Source organism: Colobus angolensis, unplaced genomic scaffold (assembly GCF_000951035.1).
Source record: "Colobus angolensis palliatus isolate OR3802 unplaced genomic scaffold, Cang.pa_1.0 Scaffold396, whole genome shotgun sequence".
In the NCBI taxonomy this organism is placed as follows: domain Eukaryota; kingdom Metazoa; phylum Chordata; class Mammalia; order Primates; family Cercopithecidae; genus Colobus; species Colobus angolensis.
Window position 1 is genome coordinate 813,906 of NW_012117332.1, and position 20,647 is coordinate 834,552.

General features: G+C 43.2%; 1 protein-coding gene across 1 annotated transcript in view; it reads left to right on the forward strand.

Annotated features, from left to right (window-relative positions):
- The window catches only part of GMDS (GDP-mannose 4,6-dehydratase), a 529,055-nt gene that overhangs the window by 385,080 nt on the left and 123,328 nt on the right, over positions 1 to 20,647 (forward strand). Inside the window, exon 9 of the mRNA XM_011955134.1 lies at positions 12,550 to 12,668. Coding sequence (XP_011810524.1) covers positions 12,550 to 12,668 — 119 coding nt within the window. The remainder of the gene's footprint in view (positions 1 to 12,549; positions 12,669 to 20,647) is intronic.

A 20,647-nucleotide genomic window follows, 5' to 3' on the forward strand; every position in this document is an offset into this window, starting at 1 on the left:
CTTTATTTCTTTCTCTTGCCTGATTGCCCTGGCCAGAGCTTCCAACACTATGTTGAATAGAAGTGGTGAGAGAGGGCATCCTTGTCTTGTGCCAGTTTTCAAAGGGAATGCTTCCAGCTTTTGCTCATTCGGTATGGTATTGGCTGTGGGTTTGTCATAAATGGCTGTTATTATTTTGAGATACATTCAGTCAGCATCTAGTCTATTGAGAGTTTTTAGCATGAAGGGGTGTTGATTTTTATCGAAGGCCCTTTCTGCATCTATTGAGATAATCATGTGGGTCTTGTCATTGGTTCTGTTTATGTGATGGATTACGTTTATTGACTTCTGTATGTTGAACCAGCCTTGCATCCCAGGGATGAAGCTGACTTGATCGTGGTGGATAAGCTTTTTGATGTGCTACTGGATTTGGTTTGTCAGGATTTTATTGAGGATTTTCACACTGATGTTCATCAGGGATATTGGCCTAAAATTTTCTTTTCGTGTTGTGTCTCAGCCAAGTTTTGGTATCAGGATGATGCTGGCCTCATAAAATGAGTTAGGGAGGATTCCCTCTTTTTCTGTTGCTTGAAATCGTTTCGGAAGAATGGTACCAGCTCCTCTTTATACCTCTAGTAGAATTCAGCTGTGAATCCATCTGGTCCTGGGCTTTTTTCGGTTGGTAGGCTATTAATTACTGCCTCAATTTCAGAACTTGTTATTGCTCTGTTCAGGGATTTGACTTCTTCCTGGTTTAGTCTTGGGAGGGTGTATGTGTCCAGGAATTTTTCCATTTCTTCTAGATTTTCTAGTTTATTTGCATAGAGGTGTTTATAGTATTCTCTGATGGTAGTTTGTATTTCTGTGGGATCAGTGGTGATGTCCGCTTTATCATTTTATTTTGTGTCTATTTGATTCTTCTCTCTTTCCTTCTTTATTATTCTGACTAGCAGTCTACTTATTTTGTTAATCTTTTCAAAAAACCAGCTCCTACATTCATTGATTTTTTTGAAGGTTTTTCCATATCTCTAATCTCCTTCAGTTCTGCTCTAATCTTAGTTAGTTCTTGTCTTCTGCTAGCCTTTGAATTTGTTTGCTCTTACTTCTCTAGTGCTTTTAATTGTGATGTTAGGGTGTTGATTTTAGATCTTTTCTGCTTTCTCCTGTGGGCATTTAGTGCTATAAATTGCCCTCTAAACACTGCTTTAGCTGTGTCCCAGAGATTCTAGTACATTGTATCCTTGTTCTTATTGGTTTCAAATAACTTACTGAGTTCTGCCCTAATTTTGTTATTTACCCAGTAGTCATTCAGGAGCAGGTTGTTCAGTTTCCATGTATTTATGCAGTTTTGAGTGAGTTTCTTAATCCTGAGTTCTAATTTGATTGCACTGTGGTCTGAGAGACTGTTTGTTATATTTCCATTCTTTTGCATTTGCTGAGGAGTGTTTACTTCCAATTATGTGGTCAGTTTTAGAATAAGTGCAGTGTGGTCCTGAGAATACATTATATTCTCTTGATTTGCGGTGGAGAGTTCTGTAGCTGTCTATTAGATCTGCTTGGTCCAGAGCTAAGTTCAAGTCCTAAATATCCTTGTAAATTTTCTGTCTCAATGATCTAATATTGACAGTGGGGTGTTAAGTCTCCCACTGTTATTGTGTGGGAGTCTAAGTCTCTTTGTAGGTCTCTAAGAACTTGCTTTATGAACCTGGGTGCTCCTGTATTGGGTGCATATATATTTAGGACAATTAGCTCTTCTTGTTGCATTGATCCCTTTACCATTATGTATTGCCCTTCTTTGTCTTTTTTGATCTTTATTGGTTTAAAATCTGTTTTATCAGAGACTAGGGTTGCAATCCCTGGCTTTTTTTTTTCTTTTTTGCTTTCCATTTGCTTCATCAATATTCCTCCATCCCTTTATTTTGAGCCCATGTGTGTCTTTGCACATGAGATGGGTCTCCTGAATACAGCACACCTATGGGTCTGACTGTTTATCCAATTTGCCAGTCTGTGAGTTTTAATTGGGGCATTAAGCCCATTTACATTTAAGGTTACTATTGTTATGTGTAAATTTAATCCTGTAATTATGATGCTAGCTGGTTATTTTGGCCGTTCGTTGATGCAGTTTCTTCACAATGTTGACGGTCTTTACAATTTGGCATGTTTTTGCAGTGGATGGTACCAGTTTTTCCTTTCTATATTTCGTGTTCCTTCAGGAGCTCTTGTAAGGCAGGCCAGGTGGTGACAAAATCTCTCAGCGTTTGCTTGTCTGTAAAGGATTTCATTTCTCCTTCACTTTTGAAGCTTAGTTTGGCTGGATATGGAATTCTGAGTTGAAAATTCTTTTCTTTAAGAATGTTGAATATTGGCCCCCACTCTCTTCTGGCTTGTAGGGTTTCTGCCAAGAGATCCGCTGGTAGTCTGATGGACTTCCCTTTGTGGGTAACCTGACCTTTCTCTCTGGCTGCCCTTAACATTCTTTCCTTCATTTCAACCTTGGTGAATCTGACAATTATGTGTCTTGGGGTTGCTCTTCTTGAGGAGAATCTTTGTGGTGGTCTCTTTATTTCCTGAATTTGAATGTTCACCTGTCTTGCTAGATTGGGGAAGTTCTCCTGGATAATATCCTGAAGAGTGTTTTCCAACTTGGTTCCATTCTCCCTGTCACTTTCAGGTACACCAATCAAAGGTAGGTTTGGTCTTTTCACATAGTCCCGTATTTCTTGAAGGCTTTGTTCGTTCCTTTTCATTCTTTTTCTCTAATCTTGTCTTCACGCTTTATTTCATTAAGTTGATCTTCAATCTCTTATATTCTTTCTTCCACTTGATTGATTCGGCTATTGATACTTGCATATGCTTCACAAAGTTCTCGTGCTGTGTTTTTCAGCTCCATCAGGTCATTTATGTTCTTCTCTAAACTGGATATTCCAGTTAGGAGTTCATCTAACATTTTCTCAAGGTTCTTAGCTTCCTTGCATTGGGTTAGAGCATGCTCCTTTAGCTCGGAAGAGTTTATTACCTGCCTTCTGAAGCCTACTTCTGTCAATTTGTCACACTCATTCTCCATCCAGTTTTGTTCCCTCGCTGGCGAGGAGTTGTGATCCTTTGGAGGAGAAGAGGCGTTCTGGTTTTTGGAATTTTTCAGCCTTTTTGCACTGGTTTTTCTTCGTCTTCATGGAGTTATCTATCTTTGATCTTTGATGTTGGTGACCTTTGGGTGGAGTTTTTGTGTGGACATCCTTTTTGTTGATGTTGATGCTACTCCTTTCTGTTAGTTTTCCTTCTAACAGTCAGTCCCGACTGGGCGTGGGTGGTCATGCCTATAATCCCAACACTTTGGGAGGCCAAGGCAGGTGGATCATGAAGTTAGGAGATCAAGACCATCCTGGCAAATATAGTGAAACCCCATCTCTACTAAAAATACAAAAATTAGCTGTGTGTGATGGCATGCACCTTAATCCCAGCTACTTGGGAGTCTGAGGCAGGAGAATTGCTTGAACCTGGGAGGCGGAGGTTATAGAGAGCTGAGATCGCGCCACTGCACTCCATCCTGGCAACAGAGCAAGACTCAAATAAACAAACAAATGAAAAAACAGGCCCCTCTGCTGCAGGTCTGCTGGAGTTTGCTGGAGGTCCACTCCAGACCCTGTTTGTTTTGGTATCACCAGCGGAGGCTGCAGAACAGCAAAGATTGCTGCCTGTTCTTTCCTCTGGGAGCTTCATCCCAGAGGGGCACCAGCCAGATGCCAGCCGGAGCTCTCCTGTGTTAGGTGTCTGTCCACTCCTGCTGGGAGGTGTCTCCCAGTCAGGAGGCACAGGGGTCAGGGACCCACTTGAGAAGGCAGTCTGTCCCTTAGCAGAGCTCGAGCGTTGTGCTGGCAGATCCACTGCTCTCTTCAGAGCCAACAGGCAGGAACGTTTTAAGTCTACTGAAGCTGTGCCCACAGTCACCCCTTTCCCCAGGTGCTCTGTCCCAGGGAGATGGGAGTTTTATCTATAAGCTCCTGACTAGGGTTGCTGCCTTTCTTTCAGAAATGCTCTGCCCAGAGAGGAGGGATCTGGCGAGGCAGTCTGGCCGCAGCAGCTTTGCCAGGCTGTGGTGGGCTCCGCCCCATTCAAACTTCCTGCTGGCTTTGTTTACACAGTGAGGGGAAAACCACCTTCTCAAGCCTAGGTCATGGCAATGCCCCTTCCCCTACCAAGGTCCGGTGTCCCAGGTCGACTTCCTACTGCTATGCTGGCAGCCAGAATTTCGACCCAGTGGATCTTAGCTTGCTGGGCACTGTGGGGTGGGATCCGCTGAGCTAGACCACTTGGCTCCCTGGCTTCAGCCCTCTTTCCAGGGGAGTGAATGGTGCTTTCTCACTGGTGTTCCAGGTGCCCCTAGGGTATGAAAAAAAAACTCCTGCAGCTAGCTCAGTGTCTGCCCAGTTTTTTGCTTGAAACCCAGGGCCCTGGTGGTATAGGCACCCAAAGGAATCTCCTGGTCCGGGGGTTGCAAAGACCATGGGAAAAGCGTAGTATCTGGGCCAGAACCCACTGTTCCCCATGGCACAGTCCCTCAAAGTTTCCCTTGGCTAGGAGATGGAGTTCCCCAACCCCTTGTGCTTCCCAGATGAGAGAACACCCTACCCTGCTTCTGCTCGCCCTCTGTGGGCTGCAGCCACTGTCCAGCCAGTCCCAGTGAGAGGAGCCAGGTACCTCAGCTGGAAATGCAGAAATCACCTGCTTTCTGCGTTGATCTCGCTGGAAACGCCAGACCGGAGCTGTTCCTATTCAGCCATCTTCAAGAAATACATTTTTAAATGGCTGAATAGAAGGGCATTTTCATTCAGCACTCCTTTTTTTGAAACCCTCTGAAATCAAGAAAAATAATAAAATAAAGCTAAGAGAAAGCTGCTTCTTCATTATAACAATGAAAGCGGACACAACTTGAAATATGAGGTATTAATAATTTGAGGCTGGTAGCTCACTCCTTTAGTCCCAGCACTTTGCGAGGCCAAGGCAGGAAGATTTCTTGAGGCCAGGAGCAATGTAGCCCATACATACATTTTTACTATTTTTGTATATTAAAAATAAAAAACATGAGCCAAGTGTGGTGTTGCATGCCTGTAGTCCCAGCTACTTGGAAGGCTGAAGCTGGAGGATCACTTGAGTCCAGGAGTTCGCAGCTGCAGTGAGCTACGATCATGCCATGGCACTACAGCCTAGGTGACAGGGTAAGACCCTGTCTACAAAGAAATGAAAAAGTATTTGAGACAGATACCATGAAATTTGAAGAAAATTTAGAGCAGATGTTAGGAACTATACACACAGGCTATGAATTTTGTGCAAAATAATTTCAGTCCTAAAAATCCCATAAAATAATATTACCTATTAGAAAGAAGTGGAAAATATCCTCATAGATACCCACTTGTACACTACACAATGGCAAGAAGGTGTTGCTGAAGGAAAAGACAATTTCTGTTTTTTAATGTTTAATTTTTTTTTTTTTTTTGAGAGAAAGTCTCTGTCGCCCATGCTGGAGTGCAGTGGCACGATCTCAGCTCACTGCCACCTCCGCCTCTGGGGTTCAAGTGATTCTTGTGCCTCAGCCTCCGAGGTGGCTGGGATTACAGGTGCCCCCCCTCCCAACATACCCAGCTAAGTTTTGTATTTTTAGTAGAGATGGAGTTTTGCCATGTTGGCCAGGCTGGTCTTAAACTCCTCACCTCAATATATCTGCCTGCCTCAGCCTTCCAAAGTGCTAAGATTGCAGGTGTGAGCCACCACATCTAGCCAGAAGCCAATTTTATTGTCACTGACATAGCCTCCTAGCCTCCTAGCCAAGGAACACTGCAGATTGTGATCTGGGGTGAAGGCAGAGTGAAAGCAAACATCGCCAGATAGCACTAGGGCAGCCCTACAATTCATGTGCTCCTTTCCACTAATCACACTAACCAGCAAAATCTTGAGAAATTGTGGCAGCCATGTCCTGGGGCAAAGCATGCAATGAAGTTGGTGGGAGAGCTTTGAGAGAAGCCTGAATTAAAGCTGCAGGCTATCGTCAGTGTACTTTCGTGTTCCCCCTCCCAAGATTCTTCAGCAAACAGCCAGCCTTGTTCAAGTATAATAAGTAGAAAGGCACTACCCCAAAATCTACGCTTGACTGTGAGTGGGGAAAGGGTTGCAAGAAGAAGAAAAGGAACATAAGCAAAACAGATGCATGGTGCATATCGTAAGGGGTGTCATTCAAAAAAATAAGCAGCTGGAGCTTGGGTAATTGTTCTCTGTAGAGTCAAAGAAATTACAGGCAACATATTTTTGTTAAGTTTGTTGAAAGCAAAGGTGGGCAAATTATAGTCCATGGGCCTTGTAACTGTTTTATTGGAACACAGTCATACCCACTTGATTCCATTTTGTCCGTTGCTGTTTTGTGCTACAACAGCAGAGAAACAGAGACGATATGGTTCATAAACCTGAAATGCGTACTATCTGGCTTTGTAAGAAAAAAGTTATCTGTCTCCTAGCTTAAATAAAGTCACAGAAAGATAAAAAGCAAGCTGGTAGTAAACAGGAAAAGTATGAAAGAGAAAAAAACCCTTACAGAAATTGAAACCATATGAGCAACAAAATATAAAGTAAATTTTACTAAAACAATCAGGTGAGCAGGCTGGAGGAAATCATATAAATGAATATGAAACAAAACCCAAACATCGTTAGCTCGGAGGTGATAGATGTAAAAGACAGAACGAAAGAGATATAACATATGCATAATTGGTGTACATGAAAATGAAATGGAATAGAAGAGATAAGATATATTCAAAGATAAATAGAAGAAATAAATATATAACTAGAATCTGTAAATTGAAAGAACAGATAATATCCTAGAAAACTGATTCAGAATGATAAACACAAGACTAGGAGCTGTTCGATTTTATATGGTTTCTAGGGAAGAGGAACATTAACCCCAACATGAAGTTTGTAGCTGTGTTCGTGCATTACTGCTAGCCAACATGAATATTATATAGTACTATAAGTAGTTCACCGCACATAAAACATAACATTACATATTTACTAGAACCCCGTCCAGAACATGCTTACAAGCAAGAACCCTACTAGACAACTCAACTATAACACATACAACTCAAGAATCCAAAGGACATTATAATCCATTAGAATATCAACCGACCTAAAAATCCATTAACGTACATAGTACATTATATCCTTTACCGGACATAGCACATTTCAGTCAAATAATTCCTCATCAACACGGATACCCTCGTCAGTTAGAGTTAAAAGATAGAGGGCAAAACGAAGTTTGACATTGCCTCTTTCTTTCAGTACATGTGGTGTCGATATAGAATGATATGTTAGCAAAGAAAAAAGCAAGAGCTATATGGCTTTCTGGGTTGTGTTCTTTTATTTTTGGTCCTTTTATTAATTTATTATCTTTTTTTTTTCTGTTCAGTAACATCATGTCTTTAAAATGTCTAGAAGTCCCTTAATCTAAGGAATCCATGTGACACAGCGTTTTGGCCCAGGAAGAAAATAGACATAGAGATAGCCATGAGGCCAGACTTTGGTTTTACACTGTTTGTTTTTATTAGTATAGTTTTATTAATTAAAACTAGCCCAAAGACCTAAGACCTACCAATGTGGATTCCACAAAGAATAAGGCCTGCCTGACCACAAAACTGCTGGAGGTCCTGACTCAAACTAAGTATCAGGCTGCCGTCATGAGAACAGCTACTAAATGTTTAGAGATGAAATGCATGTGAATGGGTTCACACTGGGCATCCTTTCTCTGGAAATTTAATTTCCGTGATTTTTATTAGAGTTATTTCATACATGTTCTCCCCTGAAATGCATATACATACATAATTGTGTGTGTCTGTGTGCGTGCGTGTGTGTGTGTGTGGTTTTAAGATTTTTGTGACAGTAGCACGTAAAGCACAAAAGCACCAGGGTGAAAAAGTAGCAGTCACATAGACAAAGTTAAACATAACCTTCATTAACAAATCTTGTTATTCATGGATGCCAGCTCAGTTAATAAGTGTTTGTGTCTTGGATACTGAACTGGAGGTTAACGTTGAGGTGGAAGCAATTGTAGAATCCAAATTTTTAAGACAAACACACATCCCACCACAGAAGGCATGCATGGAATCAGGTGTAGTCAGTCGGCTGTGGTGACGCACTTTGAGTGTTCTCCTTCATTGGTCCAGCTCTGAACAGCCACTGGAGCTGGCAGCTTCCCGAGAGGAGCGGCCTTCCTGAGCCTCCCAAACCACTTCCGCATCCACCCCTCAAATTACCAAATGGGATACTGGGAGAGAGGGGTATTTTTATTTGACATTTTAAAATTAAAGTTTTATAGGCAGGGAGCGATGGCTCACGCCTGTAATCCCAGCACTTTGGGAGGCCGAGGCTGGCAGATCACAAGGTCAGGAGTTCAAGACCAGCCTGACCAACATGGCGAAACCCTGTCTCTACTAAAAATACAAAAATTAGCCGGGTGTGGTGGTGCGCACCTGTAATCCCAGCTACTCGAGAGTCTGAGGCAGGAGAGCTGCTTGAACCCTGGAGGCGGAGGTTGCAGTGAGCCGAAATTATGCCACTGCATTCCTGCCTGGGCGACAGAGCGAGATTCTATCTAAATAAATAAATAAATAAATAAAATTAAAGTTTTATTTTGACTTCTCCAAATTGGATTTGTAGAACAGATAGATTATATAGTTAACAAAATAGTACATGTCCAAATTTAAGTAATATTTATACCCGTCTTGACTTGGCCATCAAAAGTCAATGGTATGGAGTCAGATTTCCCTTAAACTTCATTTGCTTAAAAGCAAAATGAATGCAAGACATGATTTGAAAACTGCACTTTTTTTTGGCAATTAAGGGACATTTTTATGTTAAAGAATCTGAAGCCCTGGCACATTCCTTAACTGATTTGCTTTCCTCTCCGTGAGATGGATTAAAAAACAGGAGACTTTTTTCATGTGCACTGGTAATCAGGTCAGGACTGAAAGTAAATAAGTGTTTGAGGAAGTGGACAAGTCAGTCACATCCTCAAAGGACACCAGAGGAATGCAGGCAGACTGTCTTTTTCCTTCTTCATTCCTTGAGAGACAAAGAGAGAAGACTGACCTCTAAACCATGCAACCTCAACGCTGTTTCTCTAGTCAGAAGCCAAAGCTGGGTGGCGATTTGCTCACAGAGTGTGGCCTGGCCATGTCATGGGTCATGTGGTCCAGCATGTGAACAGGAAGGTGAGAACGAGTGAACTTTTGCCTCAGTTGTGCCATCCATCAGAGAATAAATGGAGCACATCAACGTGTGCAGCTGTATAAGGAGGCGGATGGCTGCGTCCTTCTCACACAGGGGCCTTTGTCTCCTGGACATGCTCTAGCATTACAACGGGACGCACTCAGCCTCGGCTTTGTGGTGAATTACTAACCCATTATCACACCAGAACACAGGATCATTTATCTTCTAATCCAGAGTGTCACCTGTTCTTCATTTACCAGTCAATAACCATTAATTATGCTCAGTGGAAATTTAAACAAAGCCCTATCCCTCTGTTGAAGCCAGTAAACTATTCAGTAATAACAAATAAATCTGGAGTTGTATATCCTTTCTCTTCTCATTCCCAGACTGGAGTCTGGTACAATATGAACTTTAGAGGAAATGCCTAGAAATTGATAGGTCAAAGGCCACAGATAGTCTGATGGAGAAGAAAAGAGCAGATTCTTGGGTCTCGCTCTAGTAAAAGGAGAGGCCCTGACTGATCCCCGGATTCCTGCCGGGAACAAAACAAGCACCAGGGGACCCGGGCCGGTATTTAAAGTGATCCACCATTAACCAACAGTCATATTTTCTCCTTACATTTTTAGCAAGCCCTTGCCTTCTTTCACATGACTAAAAATAGGACTTTTTTGAGACCATTCTAACACAGCGAACTGTTTCTAAAGAAATAAAATAAGCTGAGTAGTCCTGAAAGACCTATTTGAAATGTTATTTTTAGAATGGAAATTTGAGTCAAACACATTTAAGTGTATTTACCCCCTTACGTCTAATCCCGCAGAAGAATGTTCAGATAGAAATTCTAGCCATAAGCATAATTTAATTTTTCCTAAAAATTCTGAAGGTATTTTGGCAAAAGTCAAAATAAGTTTCTGTGTGTTGTGTGTGCACGTGTGCCTGTGTGTGTCCACGGGTACGCTCGCGCGCCCACTTGGGTGAAGTGGGAGGCGCAGCTTAGTTGGGAAGGGGGCCAAAGGGCAGGCCCGATCCCCGGGAAGCCAGCATACTGTGTGCACTGGAATTCATGCTAATGGCCAGACTTGGGACCCTGGTCCAGGACCTAGAGAGCGGTCGGCATTCCCAGACAGATGAGGAGACAGGGCGTTCCAGGCCGCGGGAATTTCGCTTACAGGCACAGGCCTACAAGGAGCAGCTGCTCACTAGGCCTGTGCTCATGCACACAGGCCTTGGTGCCCCTTTCAAAAAAACACCTTGGGGAACTTCTTGACAGACGGTGCTGCGCCTGGGCTGCATTTCAGGTCCCATTGCTCTCTTCAGCCCCCAGTGTTTAACAGCGTTCAGGGAGCTACCAAGCCATTTGTAGACTCCATCTGCTTGCATGGACTATCCCAAAACAGTGAACAACTTGTATTTCATGCCTTTTAAAAGCTCATGCTTTATTAGTAGTAGTAGTGGTGGTAGTATAACATTTAAAAAGTGTTGTGGCTCAGTTCACCAACCATGATTTCTTAAGGCAAAATGAAATTGCAGGTATTTCATTAATGTGAACAAAAATATCTTCTCACCAAGATAATTTCATCTGTCAATTACTTTATAGAATATCACTGACTTGAAACCATTACCATTGTCCCAACCAGCATGCCACATCTCCAAGGCATGTAAAATAGCCCAAAATCTTGTCTTCCATATGATTTAAAACAATCTTGTAATAGACCACAAATACAAAAACATACACAGGAAATAACTTCAGGTAAAGGAGAAATTATTTTAAATTTTATTTTTTAGAAGGTTTCCACACATTCAAATGAATAAAAAGGAAATTAAACTTTTTTGGTGGCATTTTCTAAGAGAAAATAGGCTGGCTCATTGATTTTAGCAGCTTCTTGTTTTCAGCTTATCAAGGAACAACTTAGGGAGACACAAACCAAAGCAGTTTTGTTTAAATGCTAGAACGAGAGTTCAATGCACGTATCATTGGAGGCTGTGTTATAATTAAATCCTTATTGTTTTTACCTATTTTATTTTGAGAATTGGGTGGTGATGAAAAAATAGAGATCGATTTTTTTTTCTTTTTTGTTTCAACCTTTTTTGAAGAGACGTATTCCTGTTGGATTCCTGCTATGCTTAATTTTTTTTAAAACTGCATCTTCTATCTGTGTTTAAAAAAAAATCTTTAAGGTGTAATTGCAAGGTACAGGAACTCCGGGTCTATCTGCTGTTGATAAAAGCTAACCAAGGGGAGCCGGGCTGTGCTGGTGCCACCAGTCTGTATCTTGGATATGCAGTGGCATTTTCACCCACCAGACTCCTGGCTCCTACTGGGAAAGTGTACCTGTATAGACATCCGTTTTGATGTGGAAGTTGAGCACCTGGCCTTGAAATGCTGCCTTATGAACCCATTAACTCTGGCATAAATGTTTTCATTGCCTCTCAGACAACTTTTTTATAACAGTGGTACTCTCCATTACGTGGTTGTTTTTCCATTAATGATTTGTACTTATTTTGTTTTGTGACTAGTACATTCTCAACTTTATTATTCAAAAATTAGGTTCTACTTTTGGAGACAAACATCTATCTTTAAATGGTTTTCTCCTTGCCTGCTATCTATGATATGAAGAAAAATTAGTGCTTTTAGAACTTCTTTTTGGCCAGGTGCAGTGGCTCATGCCTGTAATCCCAGCACTTTGGGGGGCCGAGGCGGACGGATCACAAGGTCAGGAGATCGAGACCATCCTGGCTAACACAGTGAAACACCATATTTACTAAAAATACAAAAAATTACCTGGGCGTGGTGGTAGGTGCCTGTAGTCCCAGCTACTCAGGAGGCTGAAGCAGGAGAATGGCGTGAACCCGGAAGGCGGAGCTTGCAGTGAGCTGAGATGGCACCACTGCACTCCAGCTTGGACAACAGAGGGAGACTCTGTCTCAAAAAAAAAAAAAAAAAAGAACTGTTCTTTTTGTAAATGATACTATAAAAAGGTTATTTGCTATAGACACTGCTTCACATCACATTCCTCTACGTTGTGGTCTGAGGACCTGCAACATGAGAATCACCTGTGATGTTAAGGATAAAGATTCTGAGAAACAATCTCCAGGCCTCTGAGCCCACCCTGCTGTGGCTGCAGCCCTGGCATCCACACCACAATGTTCCTCATATTATTCTGATGCTCAGTAAAAGTTGGGAGCCATTGCTGTTGTGGTTAGAATATGGTATGAAATTCATGCTCATGTTCCAGCTGTCCATGTCCTTATCTGATTATGTGTGCTGGAAAACCGTGTGGCCACTAAGTGTGACTCCAAAATGAACTTGCCTCTCTTTCCCTCTAGGCTATGTGGTTGATGTTGCAGAATGATGAGCCGGAGGACTTCGTCATAGCTACTGGGGAGGTCCATAGTGTCCGGGAATTTGTCGAGAAATCATTCATGCACATTGGAAAAACCATTGTGTAAGTATACCTGAGAAGTGACCGCTTCTAGCTCTCTGGCAGGTACGCACCTGAGCTTGCTGAAGCCTCGGTTCTAGCTGTCATCTTCCCCCTTCAGTCTCCTGAAGAGCAATACAGAAAGTTTCAGTGTGGAGCGGGGCCTTTGCTCTGCTCTGCATCCAACCCTATTTGTGTTATTTGTCAAATGTTGGTCAGCATCTAAATCAAGTTTTTCCAAATTTCTTTCATCTTTCTTTTAAGATGCTTTTGGCCACGCATGGTGGTTCATGCCTGTAATCCCAGCACTTTGGGAAGCCAAGGTGGGAAGATCATGAGGTCAGGAGTTCAAGACCAGCCTGACCAACATGGTGAAACCCTGTCCCTACTAAAAACACAAAAATTAGCCGGTCATAGTGGCATGCACCTGTTATTCCAGCTACTCAGGAGGCTGGGGCAGGAGAATCGCTTGAACCCAGGAGGCAGAGGTTGCAGTGAGCTGAGATTGTGCCATTGCACTCCAGCCTGGGTGACAGAGCAAGACTCTGTCTCGGAAAAAAAAAAAAGAAAGATGTTTTTAATTTAATTTATTTGTAAATATTATTTTATTTTTGTTTTTTAAGTTTGAAATTTTTTATCGCAATATAAGCACCTTGTTTTTTTTTTTTTTTTGGAGACAGAGTCTTGCTCTGTCACCCAGGCTAGAGTGCAGTAGTGTGATCTTGGCTCACTGCAACCTCCGCCTCCCAAGTAGCTGGGATTACAGGAATGTGCCACCATGCCCATCTAATTTTTGTATTCTTAGTAGGGATGGGGTTTCACCGCGTTGAGCAGGCTAGTCTTGAACTCCTGACCTCAGGTGATCCACCTGCCTTGGCCTCCCAAAGTGCTAGGATTACAGGCGTGAGCCACCACGCCCAGCCAAAATCCTGTCATTTGTGACAACATGGATGAATCTAGAGGACATCATGTTAAGTGAAATAAGCCAGACACAGAATGACAAATACTGAGTGATATCACTCCTGTGAAATCTAAAGAAAGATGATAGAGAAACAGAGAGTAGAGCAGTGCTTACAAAAAACCGAGGAAGGGAGGGGTGGAAAGAGGCTGGGGAGAGGGTGGCAAACGGGTACAAAGTAACTATAAGATAGGAAAAGTAAGTTCTGGTATTCTGTTGTACAATAGGGTGACTAAGGTTAACAAAACCTATTGTATATGTCAAAGCAGCTAGAAGAGAGAATTTTTAATGTTGTCACCAGAAAGAAACATGTGCATGAGCTGATAGATACACTAACTACCCTGACGGGATCATTATACAACATATGCATGTATCAGAATATCAAAATGTACCCCATAAATGTGCGCAATTATAATGTGTCAATTAAAATTTTGAAAACAAAAATAAGAACACTCAGAAAAAAGAGATACTGCCCAATTATTTTGTGAACATTTTGTTTCAATATGCTTCCAATTTTATGAAAAAATATTGACAAATCATGGCCAAAAGCTAAATAAATTTGTTTTGCATAAAACCGTTGTGCGGGAAACTAGTGACATTAATTACAGAAAATTAAAAATGAGAAAGCAAAGATAAGATCTTCAAATTTTACGTATAACATGGGGAATTCGAAAACAGCATAAAAATAAGAAGCAAGAAGATATAAAATAGTGTTTTAAGTGTAATTTGGTCATGTTTATTCTTCTGGCCTTCTGTTTTATTTTTTAAAGAAGATACCTCATTTTTCCAAAAAAATGGCCTTATTCTTTTGTGGACTTAAAAATGCATTGTTGGATTGATTATGTTTGGGACTGAGGTTTTTTTGTGCCTTTCAAATATACAGTTTATGTTGCTTCTAAGTAACCCTCCCTTTTTTTTTTTTTTAAGAGACAGAGTCTCCCACTCTGTCACCCAGGCTGGAGTGCAGTGGTGCGATCTCGGCTCACTGCAACCTCCGCCTCCTGGGTTCCTGTGAGTCTGCTGCCTCGGCCTCCCATGTAGCTGGGATTACAGGCGTGAGCCACCACACCCGGCCCAAAAATTTTAATTAAAATGTGTAGTTTAGCAGAAATTAGTATCTGCCACTCTCATTAATTACTTTTTTAAAATAACTCTCAAATATAGTTTAACAAATTTATAGTGTATGTATGAATAACACAGATTATACTTAAACAAGTTTAATGAGAAAAATAAGATGTAAGCATAACATCTTATTCTTTAAAAACTATGTGCTCTTTTGTTTGTGTTCTCTATAGGAATCAAACATGACATTTTATTATTAGGAGTGTCCTGTTATGCTCCAAAAGTTGCAAAGGATGATACACATGAATTATTTTTTAAATGTGTGAAGTATCTATGCTAATAAAACAAAGGCTTAAGCATACTGAAAGTATTTAGTAATATATTAGGAAAGGGAGAAAAGTGAATGGACTTTTCCAGCAGTCAGAGTTCTTTTGTTTTTCAGGACCTGAAACTGAACTCATAGTAGCCTCAGGTTCCTGGTGCTCCTTCAGGGCCCCTCTGCTCCTTGGCTCCAGTGCTCCTGGGTGTTGCCACCATCCCTCAGCTGCTCCCCAGGGCAGAGGGCAGTCTAGACTGCCTGTCTGGTTCACAGCCTCGCACAGTCAAAGAGGAATGGAACCTTTAAGAACAATCTACTTAGAAAACTCCCGAGGAAGGACCGTGGCTGGCCCTGTGCGGGTCCTGCAGTTATCCCTGGACCTGTCGCTGTGGCCAGTGTGGGACTGGATCCCGGGCCTTGGCCTGTTTTCAGGGTGTGAGGATCCTGGGCTGAGCAGCCCCACTGACAGTCCACTGTTTGCATGCAGGGGAGCAGGGTCTTCCCCTACAGCAGGACGCTATTGCAGAAGAACAGCAGAATGCGGTCCAAGGCAGACAGAGACAGCCCATGCTCACCGCGGCACACAGGGAGTGGTTAGGGCGAGCCCGGAAGCATGCCAGGAGCCACATCCCTACTCTGTTTAATTTCCAGGGCTGGGGCACTATTGCACTGAGAAGGAAACTGAGGCACAGTGCAGTTCAGTGCTCTCCCCAGGTCACATAGCGTGGGAGTAGCAGAACCAGGGTCTGAAATGAGTATTTTGTGACCCAAGGCGCCCCTCTTTTCTTTATATGCACTTTTTATGCTTCTTGTTCATATGCTGTCAAAAAAACCTTTGTGATAGGATATTTGCAGTGAACACAGACCCAGGTCTTCATGCCTGTGGGTATCGGCTCATTCCCACGTTATCCTCAGTGCTCTCAACAGCTGAGGGTGCTCTGTAAATACTTAATCCGGCACAAGTGGACATCCCAAAAGCCAGTTTATCCAGAAAGTCCTCCCAGAAATGCAGTCATCCTGATTTCTGCAGATTTCATGGTTAGCATTATTCCCTCTCACATGGTGGGGACGGCTTGAGGGAAACCACCATGCTTCCTCCCTAGAGGCCTGCTGGAGCCGTCCAGCTAAGGATGAGGACGACCTGCATTCAGCGGAGAACATGGAGAGGGAGAGGAGCGATTGATTTGAGTCAGAATCGGCAGGATTTGGTGAACAGCCACATGTAGAGGGTGAAGGAGAGCCAAGGTCTCTAGTTTCATTAGCATTGCCATTAATTAAGCTAGGAAGCTTTCTGCTCACTCATAGTTCTACCTGTTGTGCTTTGTGTGCTTGTCTCATATCACGTGACGCTATACCATATCAGACACACCACTCAATATCTGGAACGTTCTCACTTTTGCTGTTCTAAGATCTCCTGTCTCTTCCCATTTTTGCAATCGTTTTTAAAATTTATCTGTTGTAATGTTCACCGAAAAGGCTTGACACGTGTTGCCATCTGTATATTTAGAATCGACACAGATATTTCTTCTTGAAGCCTTTGACATCACTTGAGTAATCCAAATAATTTTTGTTTTGCATTTATTAGAAAATAGCACATTAATTTGAGTTTGGGTTAGTAGAAGATATCCAGGGAAGCAGATCAGTACCACTTGCAGTCCTGATAAAATTTAAGGTAACGTTCTAAATTCTTATGCAGTCATTTGTATTGAGAAAGGCAGCCTTATGACAATTGCTTTCTTCTAAGAGTGTCACTGTGTGTGTGTATGTATGTGTGTGTGTGTGTGTGTGGTGTGTGCGAGTGTGTGTGTGGTGAGTGTGTGTGTGTGTGGTGTGTGTGTGGAGCATATTGCATTGTTGGGGCTCTTTTTAGTGCTGTGTTTTGTTTTTCCTTTTGCATCAACTTACCACTAGGTACGTAGTGTGAAAAGGAAACACTTTTCTCCTACAACTAAAATGATAGTAGGAAAACCCAAACAGGCAAATACTTGTCTTGTCTAGTTTCCTGCCATTATTTAACATAATTTAACATAACAAGTTTATGTTAAATTTGGAGAAGAGAGTTGTAAGAGTGCCCTACAACCAGGTGAGAACCAACATCTGCCGCTTGTTGTTGGAGGGGGGGTGGGCAATGTTTCAGACATGGAAATTGTTATTGTAGTCTGTGGTACTGAATTTACATTTTCAGTAAAAGTAACAAGGGCAACATTGTTGTACATCAGAAAAGAAACCCATTTCTAGCATCCTCCTGGCAGAGGCAACAAGCTGGTTTGTGCTCATGCACATTTCTCCCTTCGTTTGACACTGTCTCCTGATGGATGGGATTTCTGGACCCCAGGTTCTGAGCTGAAGCCTCTGGAGGCCGATCTTGAAGACAGCGCCTGAGAAGAAAGGCCTGGTTGCAGGTTCCGGGGGGTGGATGGAGCATCCCTGCGGCCAGGGTAGCTACTGTAAGGCATTCCTCGGGAATTTGCAGAGCCTGGGACTGGCAGACTCACTGTGGGAGAGCACATGCCCCCACTCGGTCAGTTGTTGGTGATGAACAGAACTCTCGTGTGAGGAGCCGTACTTCGAAGGTTCTATGTAGGGGCAAAGTCAGGAGAAGGAAACTTGCTGTAGGGCTGTATTCTTCCCTAACCTTTCAATGCGCTGTGTTGAGACCAGCCACCTGTGATCCCTGAGATACATTTAACTCCCATCTCAGCAGCTGGCCGAAGCTTCCTTTGATGTCCATGCTGTGACCAGGTTGAGTAAAATCTGTGACACTGAGTGATGGAAATATAACTCATCTTCATTCATCACCACTCAAAATCCCCGTTAAAGCTAGAAACAGCAGTCATGCTGAGAAAACCCGCATGGAGTACTATGAGCACTTTCTGGAGAGACTCTAAAGGGACTCACGCCTTCAAGAGTATTCACATTATATTTAGTCATCATAAAGAGGTTGGACTTTTCATATAAGCTTCAAGTAACCATTTAAATGAGGTCTCCTTCTCTTTTTCCTCTCGCTTTCTTCTTCTCTGTCTCTCTACCTCCTCCTGGAAATGTGAATCCTACTATCATTTATATTTCTGAACTTCTAAGATGCTTAGATTTTTAACCCTTAAAAAACAAAATACTACAACATAAGGTGATGTGTGCCTTTGTCGGAGCAAGAGACTTTTGAGTTCTTGGCACCTGCAAGATCTAATTTGAGCCCTGATGTCATGCTGGGCTGTGAGTCTGAGGCAACCCTCATTCCATTTCATAGGCAGTTGATGCAATTCACTAGGTTGCGGGCCCATTTTCATTCTTAACTAAAGGTCTGTTAGATCCTCAAAATAGCTGCTGCCTTCATGAGTACGTAAACAGCTGCAACAGCACCTCACACCTCTCAGATGCTCTACACATGTGTTATTTGCTCATCTAATTTCCTCTCAATGCCAAACTGATCATCAAAGAGAACTGAAAGAGATTTCCTAACCCTGGAGAAATTCAGACTCTAATTGGGTGTCAATTAATAAGAACACATTATTTACAAATATCTATGCAAATATGAAGACATTCTGCAAATTTATTCTATCAATCCTGAAGTAATAGCCTCACAATCTTGATTGGAGTTATGTCTGCAGAAAGTTAGATGTAAGCTGGTCCTCGTCCAGACTGGGAGATATGGATGATAGGAAGGAGGAAGACATTCCAGGTGGGTGGGAGGGCATGAGAAAAGGCATGGAGGCAGGAGCTAGTGCACCGTGTGTGGGCGCTGGGCAAGCTGAAGAGCGAGGGTGGACCAGCCTGGCCACACTGGGCTCGTCAGATGCCTGCGAGGGTGGACCAGCCTGGCCACACTGGGCTCATCAGATGCCTGCTCCTACAGTTCCGTCTGCTTCTCCCGGCCACTTCCCACTCATTCTTCAGGTCTTAGCTTAGGCATCCTCCCTCTGACCAACACCCTCCCTCCACCTAGTCTGTGCTAGGTGCCTACTTCCTGGCTCTGACAGCACCCTGGCTCTCTGCCATCGTTCCCTCACAAGACTGTGGCGGCCATAGACTGCAGGCTCCTTAAAGACAGAGATGTGTCTGGCTTCCACATACCCGTGTCCTTAGCAACTGGCTTAGCTTACTGACTGGCACCTAGTGGGTGCGTGCTGAAGATTTGTGGGGGTGGGAGGAAGGGAGATGGATAGACACAGTTGTGTAGGTGAAAGAGATACAGATGCAGATGGCCCAGAACAGTGGCTGCAACTCTGGGGGTGCTTGGGCACTGCCTACTTACTGTGGCCCTGCAGGAAGGCCTCTGTCAGTTTTGCTTTCCCCCAGACAGCAGAAGCTCCATCCCTATCCACTGGGGGTGGCTAATATGCCCCAGGTGGGTAAATATAAATGAAGCAGGCAGCTAGAGCACATTTAATGAGCTGTGCAAGGTAGCGTGGACACGCTGAGGCTCATTGAAATCCTAGCTCTGTATCAGAATATCCTTTCACGGTCATTTTCACAGCCGAGGAGAGCCATCTCTGGTCTTGTCTTTTTATTATCATTATTATTATTTGATCTCTTGAGCTACCCTCAGTGGGCACCACCTCACAAGGCTTTTTCCTTTGAGTTCATCTTCCTAGTCTGACTTCCTAGGGATGAAACATAAGAAAAGACTGAGAGGAGAGCCTCCCTATTAAGTAATTTCTGAGTCCTACTGCTAAAAAGAAGAAAGCAAGGGAAGTATTGACCAGTTGACCACTGTTACTGAAAGTAATGTTTGAGGAGGTCTCCCCACAAAAATGGCTGTGCCCTTTTCAGAGGGTACCACACCTTTCCAGGTCAGACCATGTGAAACGGGTGCTGTCTGGGCCCAGGGTGGGGCAGCCCAGGAGCCTGGCTTGGCAGCCTTGGCTCCAGCACCCCTTCCCCATGTACCATCTGTAAATTGTTCAGCCCTGTAAACTTCTGTTCCTCCACTTATACACTGCAGATGATGCTACTCGTCTGCCTCTTGGCACATGGATTCAGCAAGTAACATTCATAAGGGCCCCATGATAGAGAAATCACAGAATAGATGTAGGCGTTAATCTTAAGAAGTGCCTTCGACATGAACACCTGTATAATGGATTTAAATTTCACATTTTTTGTTGTAGATGGTTATTCCTTAACTATAGCATAACAGCTGGGCTTAGTACTGCCAGAAGCCCCTTACTTAGAATAATTATCATAAATAAAATGGAAGAATTCTAGGCATGGATGGAGGCTAACCAGCCTCCATTTCAGTAGCAATGCAAGAGGCCTTACACAGCTAAGGTTCTCCTAGATCCAGGGTCCACCCTTTAGACTTGTGCTGTATTTTAAATGTTAGAGTGGGTCTGTGATTAAAACAGTGGTCCCCAAGCATAAAAATGGCACCCGCCCTCGCTTCCCCTTTCCCACTAGCAGGTCGCCCTGATGCCCCTTGGAAGAGCGCCTCCTCCCAGCCTATGGTCTCAGCCCTTCTGCCTGCTCAAGAGGTTCAGGCTGCCGCTCAGCCTCCGCACTCAGCCCTGGCTCTCTTTTTTTTTTTAAGACAGTCTCACTCTGTCACCCTTGCACCCTGGCTGGAGTGCAGCAGCACCATCTCAGCTCTCTGCAACCTCTGCCTCCCAGGTTCAAGCAATCCTCCCACCTCTGCCTCCCAAGCAGTTGGACAACAGGTGCACACCAGCA